The 21,608-nt window shown below is 39.4% G+C and overlaps 1 protein-coding gene across 3 annotated transcripts in view; it reads right to left on the bottom strand.

Annotated features, from left to right (window-relative positions):
- atp13a3 (ATPase 13A3) overlaps nt 1–21,608 on the bottom strand; it is a 53,832-nt gene that overhangs the window by 27,198 nt on the left and 5,026 nt on the right. For 2 of the 3 annotated variants that reach the window (XM_006637726.3, XM_015361261.2), the window contains exons 2-4: nt 5,494–5,568; nt 465–561; nt 11–184 (exon numbers count right to left, since the gene is read on the bottom strand). In XM_006637726.3, coding sequence (XP_006637789.1) covers nt 11–184; nt 465–515 — 225 coding nt within the window. In that variant the 5' untranslated portion in view covers nt 516–561; nt 5,494–5,568. Of the gene's footprint in view, nt 1–10; nt 185–464; nt 562–5,493; nt 5,569–5,990; nt 6,045–21,608 lie in introns of those variants that run through there. The other variant, XM_015361258.2, reaches the window with a different exon arrangement.

The following is a 21,608-nucleotide window of genomic DNA, read 5'->3' as shown; positions in this document are numbered from 1 at the left end:
CTGTACGTACGGTGGATCTCAGCAGCACCATCTTAGCCTCTCTGATGGTAGTCCTAGTGCAGGTGCTCTTCACAAACCACTCCGGCATCCAGTAGAGGAGAAGCAGCAGGAATCCCCCTGTGCAGACCACCCCCACACCGACAAGGGCCAGCTTCCAGCGGCACAGCGTGTACCCAGAAATCTCCTGTAGGACGAGACGCATCGTGCATAACACACCCTGGGAACACCGAGGCTCAAATCTTACCAACCCCACTACACAATTAAGTATCCATGTCCGACCCTACGAGCTACACATCTCAGCAAAACATTTTTATGATTCTTCTCAGCGGGGTTGTGTTACAGGCTATTGATTGGCTTTTTGTGTCACTGATTTTTGAACTGCAAGGGAGCAATCAGAAAGTTCTGAACACACTCCCCTAACCCCCCCCAACGTGTACATGGGACTTCATATATATTCAGCTCACCATCTCATCCTCCTGGCCCTTGTTCACAATCTTCATGTCTTCCTTCTCCATTGTCCAGCTCAGTCCTGACGTTACCCACCTATGCACCACGGCTCCACTACAAGAAGACAACATTGCAAACTTCAAATGCAACTTGCACATAAGGCCACAAAGTATAAAATGTGCTCTTTACACACACCCTGCTTGTTTCAAGTATTCAACTTTAAATTTCTGATTAAAGATACCAGGAAAGAATGTCGACCAGGTATAAATCAAGTCCAAGTGTACTTCTGGAAGATACCGAACACTGAAAGGTAACAGGTGAGACGGCGACCCCAGTAATCAGTCATCTTTACTGTATTCCGTTCAATCTTTAAAGAGCAGGCAAAAACTTATGTACAGTACGTTTGGAAAGTACATATGTTTGGAAAGTCGTGTCATTTCTACTTGTCACAGAAACCGCAAAACCAATATGTGTTTAACCTGGGAATGCTTACTGACATGGTGCTGTGCTTCATTTATACAAAAGACAGAACACGTGCTTCTTTAGATTGTTTTCTTTCCCCAAAAAGAGGAGTGTGACGATATTCTATTGTTGTTAAAGTCAATGCTACTTTGCACAGGAAAATATTATTGCATTTATAATGCGATATATTAATATAGTAGGCAACACTGTTTACAAATTAACTGTTGCGTTTACATGGAATAATTTTCTCTTATCAATGCGATACTATCTCATATAAATGAGATTTCTTTTTCTCCGTGGTGCTAATAAGCTTCCATAGAAACAACTGTACAAGAGTATAAGGACAGAAAATATACCAAGTCTTACCAGCCATGTACAGGACACAGCTACTGCTGTTCTTCCGAATGCGTCTTTATTCATCAAACGACATTTAGGTTAATCTTTACAAGACTGTGTACAGCTGAATTATTATCATACAACGGAGCATCCTCTTGAGAAGGCGACAGCTATCACTCATGAACTATTACACATCAACTGCAAGACCAGATTCACTATTTAAACCTGAGGCAATGACCATCACAGACTAAAGGACAAGGTGCAGCAGCATGTGTGTGCAACAGTATGTGTACTGCCTTCGCAGACCTCTTTCTTTAATAATCAAAGGAAAACAAATCATGATATCTGAACAGCAGGGAAGTCTTGGCAGAAAAGACTTGGTTTGAGAGCAAATGACAACACCACAATACACTTCAGGAAGTCTCAAGTACTACAAAGAGCTACAAAAAACTGTTGTATAAAACATTGTGGGCTACAGTGGGGGTTTCAATGAAAGTGTTTTATTTACGTGTACATATAAATTTAGGATAAAAAGAGTTCTATCAATACACATCACAGGAAATTAAATGAAATTAAATGAGAAAGGGCATTTTCTTTTCTCCTCCAAACCTAATAAAGCAAAAAATTGATTCCCCAGACATGATGAAGGCAGATGCTTATTGCTGCCTTAAACACTACAATCCTGACCTTCGGATATGTTCACTGACTTTACAATCACGTCAAACTGCAACACATGTCCTTCCTATACAAAAAAAATGTAGTTAGTTCCAGTGCACTAGCTGATTATTTAGTAACTGCGTTCTGGAGTTACATTTAAGGACACAGGTTACCACAGAGTTTCTCCGGCATCACATATTTAATTAAAAACTGCTAACAATGGCCATACACGTGAACAGAAATATCAGTCTCAAACAGGTCCGGTGGTCCGGGCCTGAACAGGTGACCTCAGAATGACTCTGTTGGACACCGGATGCCAGCTGGGCTTAAGAAATAAGAGCTAGCCCTGACAAATCAAATAATCGCTCGCTGGCAGGCCTCGCGTAGTACAGCCGCACCAGAGCACAGCAAGAACAAATACTGTGTGTGCAGAGCTTAAAGACTTCCTCTGCAAGCCATTGCTGCCATATATCTATTTATATAATGTGTGAAATACCAAAATAATAAAGGGAGAATTACAGTAACCAAGGGGAATGCTCTCCCCACCTTTATTTAATTAACTGATTAAGCAAATTTAATTATAAGGAACACTCAGTCATGGCAAGAGAGAACATGAACTTGTCCGCACTTGTTTTAGGATGTGGACTCTGGCAGCATTGATGACAGGCAAGTTTAGACTTCCTTCCATTCACCACAGTGGGTAAAATAAAAAAAGGACTTTCACAATGCAGTGATGTTTCAATGAGTAGTGTTCGCCCTAAGGATGAAGTTCAATTTTGGAGGAAGGTACTGCTTTAACCTTCCATATGCATGATGCAGAGACCAATCCATCTAATTTTCAACATCCTACTTCAACATCTATTCAGAGACACAATTTCTGGGAAAGTGTTACTTGATTACGTTTTTAACTATAAACGATAAAAAAAAACTATATATCCATCCAAAGTTTATATAACGTATAACACTGTAGTTAGTCAACAAAGTTAAAATATCCAAGTAAGTGTCATATATATATCATCTATATTAACCATTAATTTCAATCACAGACCATAAAAATAAACAACACTAACAAACAAATTATACCATATAAGCCATAGTTTTCGGAAATGTGCTCCTCAGAAACCTGTAATATGTGCAGTGGGATACAGCAAGCACAATAATTCAGTCAATGCAGATTTATGTAGCTTGTTAATATCAACAGCAAGGATGCACAGGAGGTGGAAACTGTCAGAATCATCCTCAATAGGTTTTTCCTAGCTTTGCAGTCAATTAAGGTTTAATGCCGATGTGCACACCTTGTCTAGGAACTAACATTATCATAATGAGCCTGTTTAGCAGGAGAGGATCAATCTGAAAGAAACTGGTACTGGATCCTTCAGCAGAAAATTTGTATTTGCATTTATATCTCTTATAACACCCAGCAAACAAACATTTTTTGTGTGAAATGCCTAACACTGCATCAATCACTGCATATATAATGTATGCATAAGAAGTTCAGACCTATTTGAGAACTTAGTGTCTACCACTTGAGCATTGTTACTTATAACCAAATCTGCAAAGACTTAGAAAACCTATGATTTTAGCATTCAGAGTGCAAACGATGAGCTAGGGAAGTTATTAGTGAAGTTCAACTTTCAGTAAGCTGAGCATCATTGACAGCCAGTGAGAATTCAACAACATATTAATTAATAACTTAAGGACATTCAGTGCTACTAATAATTTTCATATTTACAGTATATCTAATTAGCAATGCAAATCTAAGATTACTTTAAAACACGTAAATCTAATTTTCTACCAGTAAAAAATCTGATAAACTGTAAATATAAAACACCCAATTAACTCACACTTTTTTTCAGAAAGTCTGTCACCATTCGCCATTCTAGTTGTTTAAATGGGAAATCTAGTCTCCCATTTGCTTCACGATAAATAATTAGTAATGAAACAATCACGGTTCTAAATATCAATTCAGGCACCCCTAAATCAGTGTCTAAATTAAATAACAGGCATCAAGTGTATCAGTGTATCAAGTGTATCAGACAAAATCTAGTCTGAAACTATCGCAAATTCAATTCTAACAGAAATTATCAGCAAAGATTAAGTTTGACAAAAAGCGGAAAAATATCAAATCCACTTTATCATCATATTCTAAAAGCTGACATTTTTTACATAAAAAACTAAAGAAAATGAATGTACATATACTATAAAACAAATATATGATAGGCTTGTACAAACCTGTAATCCCCTGGATATAAAGATACTATATTGAGAGGACTGTATCCTACAATGACCTCATCCAAAACAGAAAACACATGAATTGAAAGGTTTTCTATACTCTACCTTGCTTGAGCCACAAGGGTGTAAATGCTGTGAGCTGTGACCTGTGCGTGAGAAATGAATTTCAGCAAAGTTCTACAGTAGCTTTCTCCTGGCCCTGCTGAATGTGTTCCCAGTGGGAGATCCAAACTCGCTGATCTTTTACGTTCTTAAAATCTAAAGGTCTGCGAGCGCTGCCTTTTCTTCCCCCCAAAAAAAAAGAAGGATTAGCACACTGTTAGGCAGTTTTTGGCAGGGCGTGCTGGTTTTCAACAATTGCGGGGTGTTAGCTGAGCTGCTCAGGCAGAGGATGTGCCCCCAGCAGTCTTCCCTTGCGGTGAATGTGGCCCAGTCTGTCTGAGCGGAGCAGAGAGGGTGTGCTGTGGCCGCTGAGCTCCATGCGCAACGCCGCTGGCCCTGATCTTATCAGCATGGCAAAAACTCTATAGGATATTTTCCCTGGGACCAAACCCTTCCTTCTATTTACAGCAGGAGGCAAAGCATCGGGCATTTTTGTGGTGGAATTTAAGTATATATATTTAAAAAAAAACAAAAGAAAACAAAACAAAAAGCGAGGGTGTCCCTTTTTTTTTTATAACCGGGGTGGGATTCCCACTGCTGTAAACTAAAGATAAAAAAAGCAAAGGAAAATGATTTCACGTCTGTTGCCTTTCGCCCTGTGACATACAAAGATTTATGAGACTTAACGGAGAGCAAAGACTCAGAGAGCAAAGTATTGTGGGGTGCACAGGACCTTGCAACAGAATAATCAATCCGTTGCAGGATGAAATCCAGCGACAGCTTTACCAGCTTCTTATAGATTCCTGATGTTCCGTAAGTTAATATTTTCAGTTTCTCGCATGAAGCTTCTTCTCTGCTCCAGTTTTCTCTTCACATGAAATTTCATATTGTATTTTATTTAAATTTAAAGGTGGTTTAGGACATTTTAACTGTTCTTTATAAATGGATATGTAACATACTACTATACTATGTCAGACTAATTGCTGACCCCCGTGCAAGTCATGGTATTTTTTACTATTTAGAAGTTCTACACTTAAGCCTATTGTGTTGAATTAATAGGTTTTATTTATAGATTTCAATGGAGTTAAAGAATACGCTACAATTGGACTAAGGAGCTTTTTCCTTTCATGGAATTACAAAAAACAGAAGAAACACAAAATGTAAGTAGTGAAAAACATGTTCTGGAAAAACACCTAATTACAGATGGCCTGGACAGTGGTCAGTACCAATACAAGAGAAAGGTTCAGTTCAGCTTACCTAGAGACCCAGGGCACAGAGCCCTGAGGACAGTCCCTCCTGCTGCTGAGATAGTGCTGTCTCACTGGGGCCAACCTGGAGAGGAAAGGAAGCACACCTAAAATTAGTTACTTGGGATTACTTGACACTCGCAAACATTACATCCGACAGGAGAGGCTGTACTTCTGCCACAACTCCCCACATTCTCAGAAATTAATGAGGCAAAACGACAAAACCTTCAAGTCTGACCGACACAAAACTGCTCCCCACGAACTTCAAGAAAAAGAAACAACAAACATGACTTGTGCTTCACTGCGTAAGGTACATTACAGATCGAGCTCGACTGGGCAAGCCTTCAATTATGGAAACTGCCGCGGCAGACTTCGCGGTCATCTTAACCCATGACACTCAGTCAAACCCTCTGCTTGCAGAGGCCAGGGTACCCATTGTCTTGACCTCCCTTGCCAAATAAAACATTTGTAGCTTTTCTTCTGGAAAAGAGCATTTTTAAGATATACCTATATATAAATAGGGTGTTTTGATCGATGCAACAGTGCACAGGTCTTCCAAGTACATTAAATTGAATATTCCTGAGCCAAAAAATGTCCGCTTGAACAGAACAAAATCCTCACAAAATCATGTGTCAGCATGAAAAACCTCAACATTTTCAGCACTCAGTGCACTTTAACACCAGAATGGCTGTTGATTAATCACTTTATCAAGGGGAGTGAGGAATACGTTCACTTACAGTGTTCAAACATCTACAGCACTTTCCCATGCTGAATATTGCAGGAATGTGGAAGCAATTCAGAAAATGTCAGATTTTCGCAAATCCACACTGATTTCCAGGCCCTGTAAAGTGTATTTTTAGAACAACAAAGAACATGGATTTTAAATAGTGAGTAAAGGCTTTTTGTGGCATTTTGACCAATTGATCATTCATGACGAACTGTGATATACAGCAGTCAGTCGTTCAAGTATAAGAACTCATCACTTCATTAGTGAGGGTGTGGTTTGGGCACAGGTGATGAGGGGTTTTAACCTGTCAAATGTCAAGCCTGTCCAAAGGAACTCATTGACACCTAAGACTAACCTTTCCTGCATTTTCGTCCCAATGTAACATGAATCCAGCACACAACACACACCCTTTTTCTGCTCACGTACTGTAACAGCTAGGTGAATGGGAAAGAATCCCATTATCCACAACCTGGTGCACCAGGTGTACAGTTTGTGCTGCTTTTAACTGTGGGCACAGATAATTCTAACTTGTGACATTATCAGACGACCCCTTATTGATGGTAATCTGTTGTTGAACAAACCTGTTCAACAAAATGTCAGTGCTACTATTACAAAAAGCAGTCCTATGTCCTAAGTTGCTGTAAAACTTGTTGGAGATGTATACTTTCTGTTGATGCCATGTATACAAGTCAGACACTTTCACAAAAAGCTGATGAATAAAAAGTAACATTTTCAGTATTAATCATTACTTTGTAGCTAGCCAAATAGAACAACCGGTATTCAGTACATTCTTCTTTCACATGATCCATGTGTCTGAGTGACTTCGAACACTGATATTTTCCCGATTCTAGCAAAACTGCCTTTCTATAGTATTCCCAAATTAGGTGCTTCAGTTTTCTAAAAGTATTCTTCAACTCCTGTCACACATGCAATTACCACAGAGGTTAGGTCATACTGGCAAACCATATCATGTCTGCTATCAACTTGTTCACTAAGCTTTGTCTGTTCCTTTGTCTTTCCTTTTGAGAACTAGAATGTGAAAACAAAAACTGAGGGAAAAAAATCTGGCAACAAAATCGTATTTCTTCCATTTTTTTTTCTTAGCTGAAAAAACAAGACAAGTTACATACATACTCTGAATCTTTGTCACATGATATGCTCTACTTCAAAAAATATAAATAGCCCGTTCATTCTAATTATGTGAGCTAATTGGAAGCACAACTACAACACCCCATCTTGGCTAATTCAATAAGGGTTTGAGCAATTGTTAGTCTAACCCTAATGTTACTCCAAAGCCTCTATGCTCTCAGATACAGGTTTTTACCTCAATGATCTCTTCCATGAACACAGCACACAAACCAGTCCTACGATCAAAGTGAAACTACCAGTTATTACAAAACGACACAGTGGAATATACTGTAAGGCTGCAAAGATTTTTTTTTAAAAATTTGCGTCTGCCTGTCTCAGGGCTTCACATAACCTTGATGAGTTCTTTTACTATGACATATGCAAGAAAAAGGCACTTCTGAAACAATTTAAAAAAAAATCATTCCTGATGAAGACTAGCAAAGGGTGGTTTGTAATATTGGATATTTCATTTCTGATCCTGACGCAGGTCAATAAAATCACACTGATATTGGACCTGTATAAGATAAAAGAAGATACTTGTTAAATAGTTTGTGGAGAGTAATCAATCAGTTTTGCAGGTCAAAGAGCTTCAGTGGGATGGATTGCTCCCCAGTCTAAAAAAAAATTAAAAAGCTTGACTTTTCAGCAGTAAGTGTATTAGCTATAGGTCTCTTTTTTGCCAAAGCCTTTGAATGAAATACAAATCAGGAGTTACACAGAAAATGGACAAAGTTCTAAGAAGAATTCAATGTTGCAAGTTTTTCTCCTTCAGGAAAATGAAAGGCCCCAGACAAAGCCCCCGATATGATCTTGTCTGAATTATAAATAGTTCTTTCTCTCTTGCACTTCTCTATTGCTATTGTTGCATGTCATTTGATTAGTATTGTCTTCCTTATCATATCACTGAAGTGAATACAAATATTATTCACTTCCTCCAGGAAAACGCCTGACTTGGCAATAAATCCCGATACTAGCTTGAAACCTCAAAGGTAAAAAAAATGTTACAATTGAAGCACAATAGTCAATACTGTACAATTAAACAGTATTTGAACATATTTATTACAAAGAGAAAGAAGTCATTATTTAATGCACAAAATATACAGCAGATCTGATTTCTCAAAATGGTTAAGCCATACACTACTTCAGTGGACCGATGTTGCAGGTATTTGCATCCTCAAATCTATTTTCATTTTATGGTCGCTTATAATTCATGCTCTTGATTTATGAAGAAAATACTATATATTATGGAGAGTCTGATTTGGTAAAGGATTAGTTGACTGTGCCAACCCATAGTGGGCTTAAGACCTACAATATAAAAAACAGAATGAAAAATCAAGTGTTTTGAAGACAATTATATGCCCATTTTAGCATACTGGTGTCATCCAGGATTTGGATATATTTTTCGAAACCCAGACTTATAAATTAAACAGCCTCTGCTTGTCATAAGGGAAGCAACAAAAACAAGTGGTTTGAGTGCATTTCCAGTCATTTCTTCTCCTCAATCAAAAATATTCCAGTAAAACAAGACTTCTTTCATTCACATTCTACTTTGCACATGCACTTGGTTGTGCCCAGCGACAGACTGGTGTCCCGCCCAGGGTGTATCCCGCCAAGCGCCCGTTAAGCTGGCCAGCTAAGGTTCCCACCCTTGACTGGATGAAGCGGTAAGAGAGTGGTGGATGGACGTGCCCACTGCGCAGTTAGAATTTCGTCATGTGTGGCTCCCCATTGTCCCAGGACTCAACCGGCAGAGGACGCACAGATCCAGTGGCTCAAACTCAAGATCCTGCATGGCACTCCCCGAAACGACCTTTCTGGAACCTTCCTACATCATAAAATGCAAAAAGCCGCACTCCAAAAAGTGTTTTGCGTTATAAAAAGATGGAAGACTACCAAAACCTTCAAAGAGCCCAAAGCAAACCTCAGTTACTTGCATTACTCGAAGACAGTGTAAGAACAATTGTACCCCCTTCAAAGCCATGTTCCGCATAGTTAACAATAAGCATGACATAATGCCATTAGCAAGAATTCATGGAAACTTTCGGAGGAAAAGTTCTTTGCCGTATCCATGCTTTCAGCTCAATACGCTTTCTTTATCACTTCCTCTCCTAATCGCAATCTATTATAATGAGGGCTTTTGTTCCCGGACACACTCAGAACACAATATGCCCAGTATAACACGGATCGTCTGACCTTGGCCCAGAATTTGCCACGTTGAGATTTTAAGGTTAAGTGTCTTTTCTTATTTTTCTCATCAGTCCCAGCCATGAATCTGAACCACCTCTCAGTTCTTTTGTTCTGTGGCTTTTACACATACATGCTGGATTCAAAACACTAAACCAGCGAGGCCAGCCATGAATACAGGTATCTATCAAACCAGGAACCCTCACCTCCTCCACATTTCTCATCAGCTGACAACCACCGCAGGCAGAATGTTGCCATATCCTTGATCAACCAATCAGAATGTTCCCTGAGTCATGAGAAACAGATGAATGGCTTCATTGATGGCAGCAATATAAGCTACAAAGTTTACTATGAGCTTGTCTTATGTATGCTTTTAAGAGTCAAATTTACAGTTTGTAAAATCAGTACATCAGCAATAAACTGTAAATTTTCTTTCAAATGAAAATGTCAACTCTGTTACTCCTCTAAACATTGCACCACAATCAATAAAGGGCTATTTGTGCACAAATATATAAATAAATACTTTATACATGCATTTGAACTGCTCCTTAATTTCCCAATTTCCCAATTTGCCTTAGTGTAGCTGTTGCGATGTGTGTTTGTACCCTGTAGCACAGAACAGGTTAGGCTATAAGATAAGACTAAGCAAGTTACAGTACCTAGCTGTCCCACATAAAAAAGGTAAGATTTTGTCAGAGTTGTAGCATTATAATTGTCTTGCACTGGGTTTGGCAGCGGGGTTCAAAACATTTACATGTCAATAATTTTCCTTAACACATTTCCTCTCATTCATCTCTTATTCTTTTTATTTTTACCGGGAGAATAGTCAACAGTCCAGAGCACAAGGAAATCTAGAAATTGCCTAAAAAGAAGGCTTATGCAATAGCTTTAAGGCTATAGTAGAGAGGCAGTCATGGTAAGCAAACCAAAAGCCTCTTTCTGAAATGTTGTCCTGTCATGACAAGTCTCTTTCTTGGTGCTGGACTTTGCTCTGAAGATATTCATTCTGCATATTATTCTTATCTGTGCCAGGACAGAACAAAGTCTTAGGCTGAAATAATTTCAAGAGTCACAAACCCAGGACATTTTGGTTAATTATTATGTTACTCTTAAATACACTATACAGAACAACACATCTGACCAGAGAGAGCCTGGCTTCACACCAACAAAGCTGACTTATCAATTATTCAGACAGAGGGCTCTTAAAGACATAGAGAATACTGGTGCCACCATGACACAGCGGCATATTTGTTTTCCGATTCCTTGCACACGGACCTAAATTGCCCTCTTACTGGTGCCACAAACCATTCATATAGCCGCTAGTCAAAATTCCTGTCTAGTAGGCAACTCTTCCCCGATCACACGACAGAGGAATCTTTTACATAAACACAACAAAAGTGGAACCCATGAACTCAACAGAAGAAACTGTTTCTTATTATTTGCGATGGCTTGAGACCCTGGGCATTTCATTTCGCCGCAGCTCAACCAAATACTGTCACCTCCCCAGCCGTGCCGTTGATCTGGGCCTCTGTTTATTCACTTTTCCCGTTAGCCCAGCGGTGTGGATGTTTCCTCGCGGCCCCAGAGGCTGCTCTTGCAGCACAGCCCCTTTTTTTCTCCGCTACGGTTTTGTGTGGAGTGGGAAATAAAAACCAGCAGCAGAAAAGACCACTTACAGGTCACACGAGTCAGGCCAAATCGAAATTCCTATTAAAACGGCTCGACAGGCCGCGTCCACGCCAGCCACCAGCACGAGGTGTCTCCCAGACGCTATCAAACGGCTTGAGCCAAGCACGATGTAGAAGAGGACAGGGCGGCAGCCGCCGTCCGCCACCGTTTTCACTGTGTGGGGTTTGACATGACAACTGCGTGTCTCTTCGGCAAAATACTAAAGGGACCCCAAACATCTGAATTCATTACAGAATTCCATATGAACGCCACATCATTTGCACGGAAGTCTAAAATGGCCTGCTTCATTTTTACTTCAAATTTACAGTTTTGAATTTACACTGAGCTGAAGAAGGCTCCACAGCCGAAATGTTGTGTTTTCTTTCTTCTTTTTTTTTCAGCATGGAATAAACCTATTACTTGTTCCTAAGCAATTATTATTATTATATAGTCACCCCTTCTTGATGAAAGCATAATGTAAGCATGCTTTGTACACGGGATATCGCTGTGTTCATCCTAGACTACGTTAACAATTACCAACAGATGAAAGCACTGCTGCCCCAACCACACACCCACGCCATCTCGTCCACCCAGGTCCAGCTGGTCAGCAAGAACCCACCTGACGAGATGGGGGATTGGGGTCGAGTAAGGGGAATGTACAGTGGATATATTCTGGTGGACCACATGATACCCAAATCAGGCCCTGCAAATGTTTTGCTTCCAAAAAGAGTGTGATCTCCATTTTTCTTTAAAGCACTGCCTGAGAAGACAATGTGCCAAACTCTAGCTCAGCAAAGCAAAATGGCGCAATGCTGAATCACTTGGATTTATCTACACGTGGGCTGGCGATTCATGAAAGCAGAGTTTAATGGAAGTCTTCGTAATAAACGGCTTTCAAAATGGTAGGTCACGTGAAAACTTAGTCCAAGATTTTTGCAGGGTTCCTCCCCCTTCAAGCCTGTGTCAACCCTAACTGGTGAAACTGCACACTGAGTCCACTTCACATCTGGGTAGTACTGTGACCCAGGTCAAAGTTCAAGGGTGAAACAGGCTTGGGTAAGTGCTCTCTTAAGGTAGTAATTACTGTGAGTCAACAGCTGATCACCCCTGGGACACCTTGAGTGTCTTCATCTTCCTTTTTACTCCAGTTTGCTAGTTAGCAATGGGGTAATGATCAGCATGTTCCCAAACCTACCTTCGTACTATAATCCCAGAGCACAACCTTAAACTCAACATGACCAGGATGCCTTAAATAAAAAACAAAAACAAAAGAAGTAACACCAATCTGAATTGGGCAATGTGAATCAGGGAGACTTTAACAAACTCTCATAAGATCCTCTAACTATAGTTGACACTATAATGCTAGATGTAAAACTTCAGGATTACCACGCATTTAAATGGTTGCATTATAAAGCTCAGTCAGTTCTAAACACACATACCCTCTTATATGAACTTACCTCCTACCACATGATTTTCTCTCTCACAGACGATAATTAAGCTTGAGCACAAGTGCCAGTCAGGTTACAAAAAAAGCCATATGGTTGCTCAGTTCCAGTAATTGTCAGTTTATTTTGCCAGATAAAGGGTTATAATCCAGCTCTTGCTTGCTGTTGCACTCATTTTAATGAAAGTCATTTTGGTGGTAGGTGACCCTGAAGTCTGAAGTCAGGACATAAAATATGGAAACGAATCAATATAATCTGAACATTTTATCTCTGGAAACAGAAGAAACTGTTCCTTCAGGAGTTCAGAGTCGCAAAGAATAATTGTGCCAAGAGGAGTCAAATCCTTTCACTTAACTGTGTTAAGTTAAAATTATCTAAAAAAATGCAAGCAGTTTTGAAGACAAGTCCCTACTTAAACAATATTAGTAAACTTCACTCGACTGTTTCACTGTCAATTAAATCGTCATGAGAATGATATTTCTCAAGTTTTAGGGGCCACATGAACAACAACATGTCAGAAGTTAATGGTCCAATCATTAGAAAGATGCTACTGATATTCAGCATTAATTGAGCAAATGTTTTTTTAACAGCAGAAATTAGCAGGAACGAAGAAAGAGAAATGGAGGTCTGGCAACCATCTTGGTTTTGCATGCACCCCACTCTCACACACATACTTCTTTGTTAATAGCATTATTCTTTTCACAGCTTTGAGTTAATGGGTCAGACCTTTTATAGAAGAAGAGGTAAGGGTTGGGGGTCATGTTTCACCAAGCAAATCGAGGAATGGTGCCACTTGTGGTGTGTAGTTCTGAAATAGGTCTGCGTGCAAGACAATGGCAGTTTGAAAATCTGCAAACAAAATGGCAGTCAGTTAGGCCATCATCGTGGTTCATGCAGAAGCACCATTTCACCACGTGTAAACCCTGCCATTATCAGGCTGACCTTCTCCCTCAAGTGTGGAGTTCAACAGCGAAGCAGCCACATCTCGCCAAGCAGCGGTTGAGCCACCGTGGGCATGAAAAAGATCACAGAAATGAACGGGGTGCAGTTAGACACAGTTTTGTGCATTCATGTGGTCTGCCAAGACAAAGGCAGGTTGAAGTATGAGAAAAGATTGGGGATCATCTTCATATATGCAGGAACAGTAGCATGATATCCTCCCTAGAGAGATCCAGATTTGGAGATTTGGAGTTAATTGGGGAAGGTGTTTTAAACAGTAGGGCGTCAGAAGTCCAGATCAAGTATCAGCCACAGAGTAAAGAAATGGTAGCCTGCCAGCAACCCTGGTTTATTCGGGTACCATACAGTATGTATATACATCCTGGTGCTATTAGTATGACTGCTGTAAGGTCTGGAGTGTAACAAGGCTGGATATCTTAACTCAGACTGTGACACACCAAAAAAGATTAGGTGCTTCTCCACAGGAAGCAGTCCAAACAACAAGCTGAGCGTGACATAGTCTGCGTTACAAAACAGATGCCCGACTATACATGGCTCCAGGCTCGACTGAAATGTCCCTTACTAAGTCCCAGACTTGCGTCCCTTCATCGCAAAAAATAAGAATTTGCAACAATAATTTCAAATCTCGTCGCCATTAGCGATCGACACCAAAACATTATTTTGTGTTAATCTGTGGTCAAATTTCATCTGGTGAAGAGGCGTGACTCAATTCCATCTTAAGAGTGCAAGCCCTTACGTCCTCATCACAGGGCACCGCAGTGACTTCTGGTTAAAAGGTAGCAAGCTAAGAAGCTACTGTACGTGCTAGAACACAGGCCACTGCAAACGCTCCACACGCTAGCTGACCTGCTAACAATGGGGAAGCATAAAATTACACTTTTTTTTTTAAGAGTTTGATTCATCCGTCAACAGGTCTGAACGGCATTTCGTGACTTCAGGAATTTGCTTGGCTTAGGTATGACAAAGTTAAACAAATGATGTGTTGCAACTTTTGCTCTAAAGCTAGTCAGGAAGTTGCAGGGAAACCTGAGTTTTTGAAAGGGACAAATCATAAGCGCCTTGGAGCAACCTTGTAGAGAAAGGCGCTATATAAAAATAAATCAAATTGAATTTCAAAAAAGAAACAGTAAAAAAAACAGGGAGAGAGTCAGAAGCATACTGATTGAAGCTCGTGATTGTGTAATTGCGAAGGGTGCCCCAGAGCAGACACCTTTAGCCCTGGCTGTGCCATTTGAAAAAAAAACAGCCAAGAAAGACTTTAAAGAACTGAAAATGAAATTGAATGCAGCCTACATGATCACATGCGAGGAATTACCGTTCACAAAACATGTCTCCCAAATCTTGCTCATGAAAAAGAATGGAATGGATGTGTCAAAGACGTATGATAACGACACCGCGTGTGCTGAGTTTACTGAGTGCACAGCTGATTGATTCTGCAATTTGGCGCCTAAAAAAAAAGTAATTTGGCCCCTAAATGTTTCATTTTAGGACCCAGTGGCTCCAAGTAATTTTTTAGTCTGGAGCCCTGCTATAATAGCAAATCAGGCTGCATTGCTTCCTTTCATGCGTTTTGCTTTCCATTAATGAATGCTAGGTGATATAAGATTGTTGTTTAGTTGAATGTACTTGTCTGAATTAAAGTCACTCTAGGCTTTAATTGTGTATAGATTATGTTTGTCCTCATCTCATTGCTTTTCACAGTCTACAGTGTTTCAACTCAATCTGTTTTCAAAAGAATATTTGGACAGGAGTTTCAAAAAGGTATGTCAATGTGCCATCTTAGTTGACAAGAACCAGATTCTTTTTACAGCTTGATGGCTTGTCTATCCCAGGCCACCTCTCTGGAATGAAGTTCCCAAGCCATCTGGTCCCCAAGCTCCAGCAGTTTCAAAAATGGGTAGAAAAAAATCCCAAATATTCACTGCCTGGAAACCAGTAAATAAATCTGGATAGAACAGTGCAGAGGTCTAAGTCGGCCCACATGCTTTTGGATTAGCAACAGTACAGCACTCAGGCCTGGGAAACCTTCAGCTAAAGTCTAGAAGGTCAGCACTGGAAGTGAAATTAAAGCAGCTGTAGAACACCATGGATCACTAAAGGACAGATGATACCTATATAATATGTAGCACAACTTTATCACTAAATGCTTGTTAAGTAGCACCAAATGCTAAAAAAAAAACACTCCTTATTCTTGATACATGAAGGGTGCGAATTAGTTTGATATTATTAACAAAATTATTGACGAAATAACCAATCATTTTGCAGGGGATGTCCGCTGTGTTAACTGCAAGTGTGTCATTCATCTCTCGGCCAATGCCTAACAGGTGTCTCCTATTCTAAATGATCATATTGCTTTAAATACCATCAATGTAACTTTTAGAACTGTAATACAGAAAGGTGAATGGAACTCGGAAAGAAAAGAAGCAGAGACAACTCTGGAGAACTCAAAATCATTTCAGTGTTTCCCACTTACAGGGTTTAGATATGACACATACTGTATAAGGCACACTGGAGAAAGATTTCTAGATCCTTTACAAACAGCAAGCAAGCATGAGCTAAATACTTTTCTGTGTAACTAATAGGAAGATGTTCAAATTCCTTTACACCCACACTCAGCAACAGTATAAAAATATTCTAGATTTCAAATAGAAGAGTCCATTCAAGGGAACATTGTTTTAAAAGTCTTAAATCAGAGCTTCCCAATCTTGGTCCCAGCTATCCCAATACCAGCTCTTTGCATTCCAGCTTAGCTTTTGGGTACTCAACAGAAACATTCAATAAACCAGTAGTTTAATTAGATGTTCCTCAACTTTTTCAGCTTCTAAAATGGGCTTCTTAAGTGGGCCTAAATAATAACTGTGAGTTTGGACCTTCTTTGCAACGAAAAGCTGGAAATGCAAATCAAAAATGGCTTTACTAAAAAAAAAAGGTCAATTATGTTATTAAACTTAATGAGCACAAACAACAAGCAAATAAAAGCTGAAGTCTTAGTTAAATTGGATTTTTAATTGCCCATTGCATCTTACAAAAAAATCTTTAGAATCCAATATTTTAAGTGCCTAGTTGATAGGAAGCAATAGAAACATTTTTTAAAATCAAAATCACTCTAAAAAGCACTGTAGCTACTTGCTCTCATGAATTTATTAAAACAGAGCCTACTTGCTGTGAAAACTACTTTTTTTTTTCAATATGATTAAGGTCACTTAAGTTAAAAAAAAGGAAGTGACACTACAAATGAAACCACTGCTCAAAGAAATGTTATGCACTGCTGATCTTTTTCCAACAACTATTAAAACTGCCCTTTTGGCATAAGCTGTATTTTCTGATTTGCACTGTCATCCAGCATTTCACAGTTGCTTGTCTTCTGTCGACAGCACTTTACCATGTCTCCAGCCCAGGATAAAGATGGTTTATTCTGGCCTTGTAGGAGGTAAACCACAAAGAAATGACCAGAACAGTTTCTCTTTGGCCAGAGGAGCCCCAGGGCTTCAAGGACAAACAGTATCTGGTCTTCAAAGAGACTTGCACCATGTCAGGATATTTCTCACCGCAACTCCAGCCTCAGCACTGGTGGGCTTTCTGTTGCAACGTGCCACCTTTGAACTAATCAGCGAGGTCTAGCCTTGCCAAACCTCCTCACAGCCCAGAGACGCGAGGCCCTCCATTTCTGACACCATCTACAACTGCAGTGGGAATTTGCAACAGTGAAACAAAACCCAATATGCAGATAAGGGGAAGAGAAAAAGAAAAGGACAAAAAAATATTTCAACAAAGAAGTACAATAAATCCATTGTTCCCTTGGAGAATTAATATTTTTCATCTTTTCTACTAAATATCTTTTAATTATTTCCCCATTTCTTCTAATTATATAATCTGTTTTTTTTATTTGTATGTACAAATATCAATGATTTACTTTCACCAGGATAAAGATACAAATATCCCATCCCTTCTTACACTTTCTATAGGAAACAAATGGCTTCATGTCTATCTGGGCAGTGGCTCCTGTATCAGCAAGAGGCATCATTAGCTACACAGGGCACCACATAAGCTTCTGTCTACAGCTGAAGCCCACACTCACTGCAGCAAACACCAGCACTCACAGAACTACAATACTACTTAGGTCACACAGGAAGAAAAGGGCTCTGTTGTACACTCCCTGGCAGCCCATTAGCGCTATTTTGTTTAGCGGTGGCGTACAATTAGAGAGTCATGTTTTCATGGCACATGACAGTCGGGAATTATTCTGCAGTTCCACGGACTGGTTTTTGCCAGAGCCTGGACTTGCATGAAATACGACCTGAATACAAAAAAATCTCATCTGCATAACCACCGATATGTCAGTGTTTGCCAAGGAGGAAGCTGTTTCATACTATAAAGACCGAAAAAAACATTGAAAGTAACAAGAAACATCTCAGAAATGTCTCAGCCTCTCAAGCACACACGTACCCCTGTAAGAAAAGAGTAATAGCATTTACAAAGGAGTTTACCTTTTTAAGTGAACTCGACAGCAACACACCACCTCTTCACTGCCTCCTGCCCATCTCTCCCTCAAAACGGGACGATATCGCAAGCGTCTCCAAACCAAAACACAGCACTTTCACCCGAGGCTAGAAGACCCACAGGTCTTGATTGCATTATAACTGCTAAGATAAGTCAGCTTGGGCTTACCAGAATGAGGACACAGATGTAACTCTCTGCTGAAGAACTGCCAGTTTGCTAATTTTAACACTCGGGCTACCTGTCAATTCAAATAAGCAATGAAAGGACCAGTCCCTCAAGTATCTCCTTCATTGCTTCACATTCCGGTAGCTCTCAGGTGCTGATTTGACAGGCCAAATGTGAAATTTATTTGATATCTTAAGGGCTTATACCGAAACACCAAAAAAAACTTCAGTTATTATGAATTAACCTAACCATTCATGAAAAAACTGAAATGACTGTGTTCTTAAAATCCATTTCGTGAGTCCGTAAACGTCTTTGGATAAGAGGTCAAGCTATTCTTGAAGTTGTGGTGACAATTTTAAAGATTTTTACAAACGTCTTCATTATGCAGGTCATTTACCTACACAGTTTATTATTATTATATGAACATTGCCAGGAAGCTTTTACAGATCAATTTACCCTAGGCTTCAAGAACTTATATGGGCCACAGAACCAGGAGTGAATACACAGAAAGTGGCACAAGGAGGCTAATCTGCTATTAGCATGGCTCTGTGTATACTGTAATTCTCACCAGATGGCACAGACTGACCACACTCCGAGACCAGCGCATAGAAATACTTTTAATATTGCAGTCTTTATTATTATGAGAAGACCAAGGCAGCACTATTTCTCTTTAACACCTAGGGCTAATGGTTTACTAGCCGTTCTAACAAAATGAACTGTGCTAACGACTGAAACAAAATAACTACTTGTTTTAATATCGATCAAAGACATCCCAAAAGTGCATGTCAGGTCCTTTTGCAAGGCAAACAATTCAATTTCACACTTGGGGCACAATAAGCGTACTCTCCAACTTCCTCTCACTCGTGGGTTTTTGAAGACGGAATGTTTTGATGGAACAGGTGGAATGGTAAAGTCAACTTTAACAAGAACAAAAATTATACAGACTAATGGAAGTGCAAAAGAACAGGAAAGCATGCATAAATACAGTACTGCTCTTTTAAGCAGGCTGGTTTGGATGTTTTCCAGCCAGTAATCTGTTGAAGAACTTGGGAGAGTCCGGTTACTGATTAGGTAATTCTCGTAATATGCCTGATTCTTTCTGAAAAGATTTAGCCACAGCCTTATTTCCTAGAGAACCGAGACGAAACATTACTTACTACTCCTATTCAAGACATTATACTGCAACTGTTACTACGTGGCAGAGCTGATTTTTCCTGCAGTGTGAAATACAGTGTATAACTGAGATGGCACAAGACCCCTGGAGAATCCTTGATGGAATTCTAGCTTTCCAAGATACCCGACATCTACATTGCCCCAGCTTTGCTATAACATCTCTCCACTGTTTATCCACATGTCATAGACCGGAAACACATGGCAGTACAGTTAAATTATTCCATTTAAAACAATGAAAACAGTGCAATAACACTATACAATAAACCCTCAGCTTAACGGACTTTACTGAATCAGCTACAGTGGAATCTTGTCTGTAAAATCAGAAATACCCGACTTTCCCCACAATAACAGGGAAATGTACTAATAATAAGGTAGAAATTAGTGCTACACAGGTTTAAAATTCAGGAACTATTTGATTATTTGATGGGTGTTATGTGTTTTGTATGCTTTTGCGAATTTTATAAAGTATACCTATGACATGAAATAAACAGCACGTATGTTTATGATTAAAAAGGCAGAAGATTTTTCTTTTCATTGACTGTGTTGATTACAAGTGTTACGAAATAAGGTAAAAGGAAGCAAATATATAGTGCGTATATATACATATTTCTCATATTATGTGTTTCAGGGATGAAAAAACAAAATTCGAGATAAAAAAGACATTTGTCAAACATTGATTGACAAACATTGACAAACTTCTTCCCTATTAGTCTGTTAAACCAAAGATTAACTGTACTATTTCCAACACATTTAAAATAGCAGTACTTAATTGACAAAACTGCAAACCAAATCTCCTGGGATGCAGCACGAAAGGTCTTTTAAGTGTTATTTGTCTGTACCTGTGTGCCACTGGGTTAGCAGAAAGCAGTCATATCCCGTAATAGTAACTTAAGACAATGAAAAAGAACAGGAGATGAAATACCAAGCCACACCCGTCTATGGTATGTGATAATGGAGATGCATCCTTTTATCCAATGAAATCACCAAGTACACTGTTTGTTTCCCATCAAACTAAATACACAGACAGGCAGGAATAAATTAAATGGATAAATCTAAAATTATGTCAAGGTCTATTTTAAAAAAGTAGTTGATCTCAGAGCTGCATTATCTTTACAAAAAACAAAGCATAAAACACTAAATGTACAGTGCTTTTTGCCTTTTTTAAATGTTAACAGATTCTTAGTAGATATTAAAGCAATTAAGACTCTTATACATGACGTATGACAAATTTTCAAATGTACTGCAAGTTGAGACTTTAATAAAAGTGTATACAGAGTATTATAGATCAATATCAAACTTAATAATCTGAAAATGAAAGAAAATGTCAGGTGCAATTTCTTGGACTTCTCCATTAGGTGTTTCTTACTATAATGTTCATGTTTTCATGTTTTACACCACGTATTTTGATTCACATTTGAAGTAAGACCAATTACCTCAAGGCGGAAAAAGAAATTCTCTATTGTTCTGTAATTCTGTTCATTTACTGCATGTTACTGCACATGTGCTGCCCCCCAGGTACAGGACATTCAGTGAATCTGGCTGCTTTTCATGCTCCAGCATGAGAGCTGGCACTAGACACAGGACACTACGGCTCAGGACCCTGCTCTGTTATCTCAGTTTGGGCTTTTCCACATTGCGTTGCAAAAGGCTTTTTTTCCCCCGCCCATCACTGGCTCAAGTTAATACCACAGTCTCTGGTGGAATCTTCTGGACTTCCTTCCACCATCTTGAAAAGTAGAGCCTTGCCAAAGGAAAAAAAAATCAATTATGATGATAATCATCTACAGTAAGTAGGTTTAATTGGTTTGCTCATCACAGTGGTACACTACATATTTTTAAAATGAGGCAAACGATGACTAATAGAAGTCAAAGATCTAGAAAACTCCAACAGTCTAGAATTATTTGAAATACTTTGCAACGTGATTACGGTTCACTGCAGAGAGTTAATTTCCAGTTTAAAACCTGGAAAGAATGGGCCTAGACGGAAAGATTGAATTAAGATTATTTGTCATCTCAAAGGAGCAGCATTGTGGCCCAGTGGTTAAGCGTTGCTCCCTCATAACGCTGAGGCCCTGGCTTCAATTCCTGGGGTGCTATCTGCATGGAGTTTGTGTGTTCTCCCCGTGTTATCCAATGAGTATGCTTTTCTCCAGGTGCCCAGTTTCCTCCCACAGT

The sequence above is a fragment of the Lepisosteus oculatus genome, chromosome 13 (assembly GCF_040954835.1).
Source record: "Lepisosteus oculatus isolate fLepOcu1 chromosome 13, fLepOcu1.hap2, whole genome shotgun sequence".
In the NCBI taxonomy this organism is placed as follows: Eukaryota; Metazoa; Chordata; class Actinopteri; order Semionotiformes; family Lepisosteidae; genus Lepisosteus; species Lepisosteus oculatus.
The sequence above is the reverse complement of the archived record's forward strand: the minus strand, read 5'-3'. Positions and strand labels throughout refer to the sequence as shown.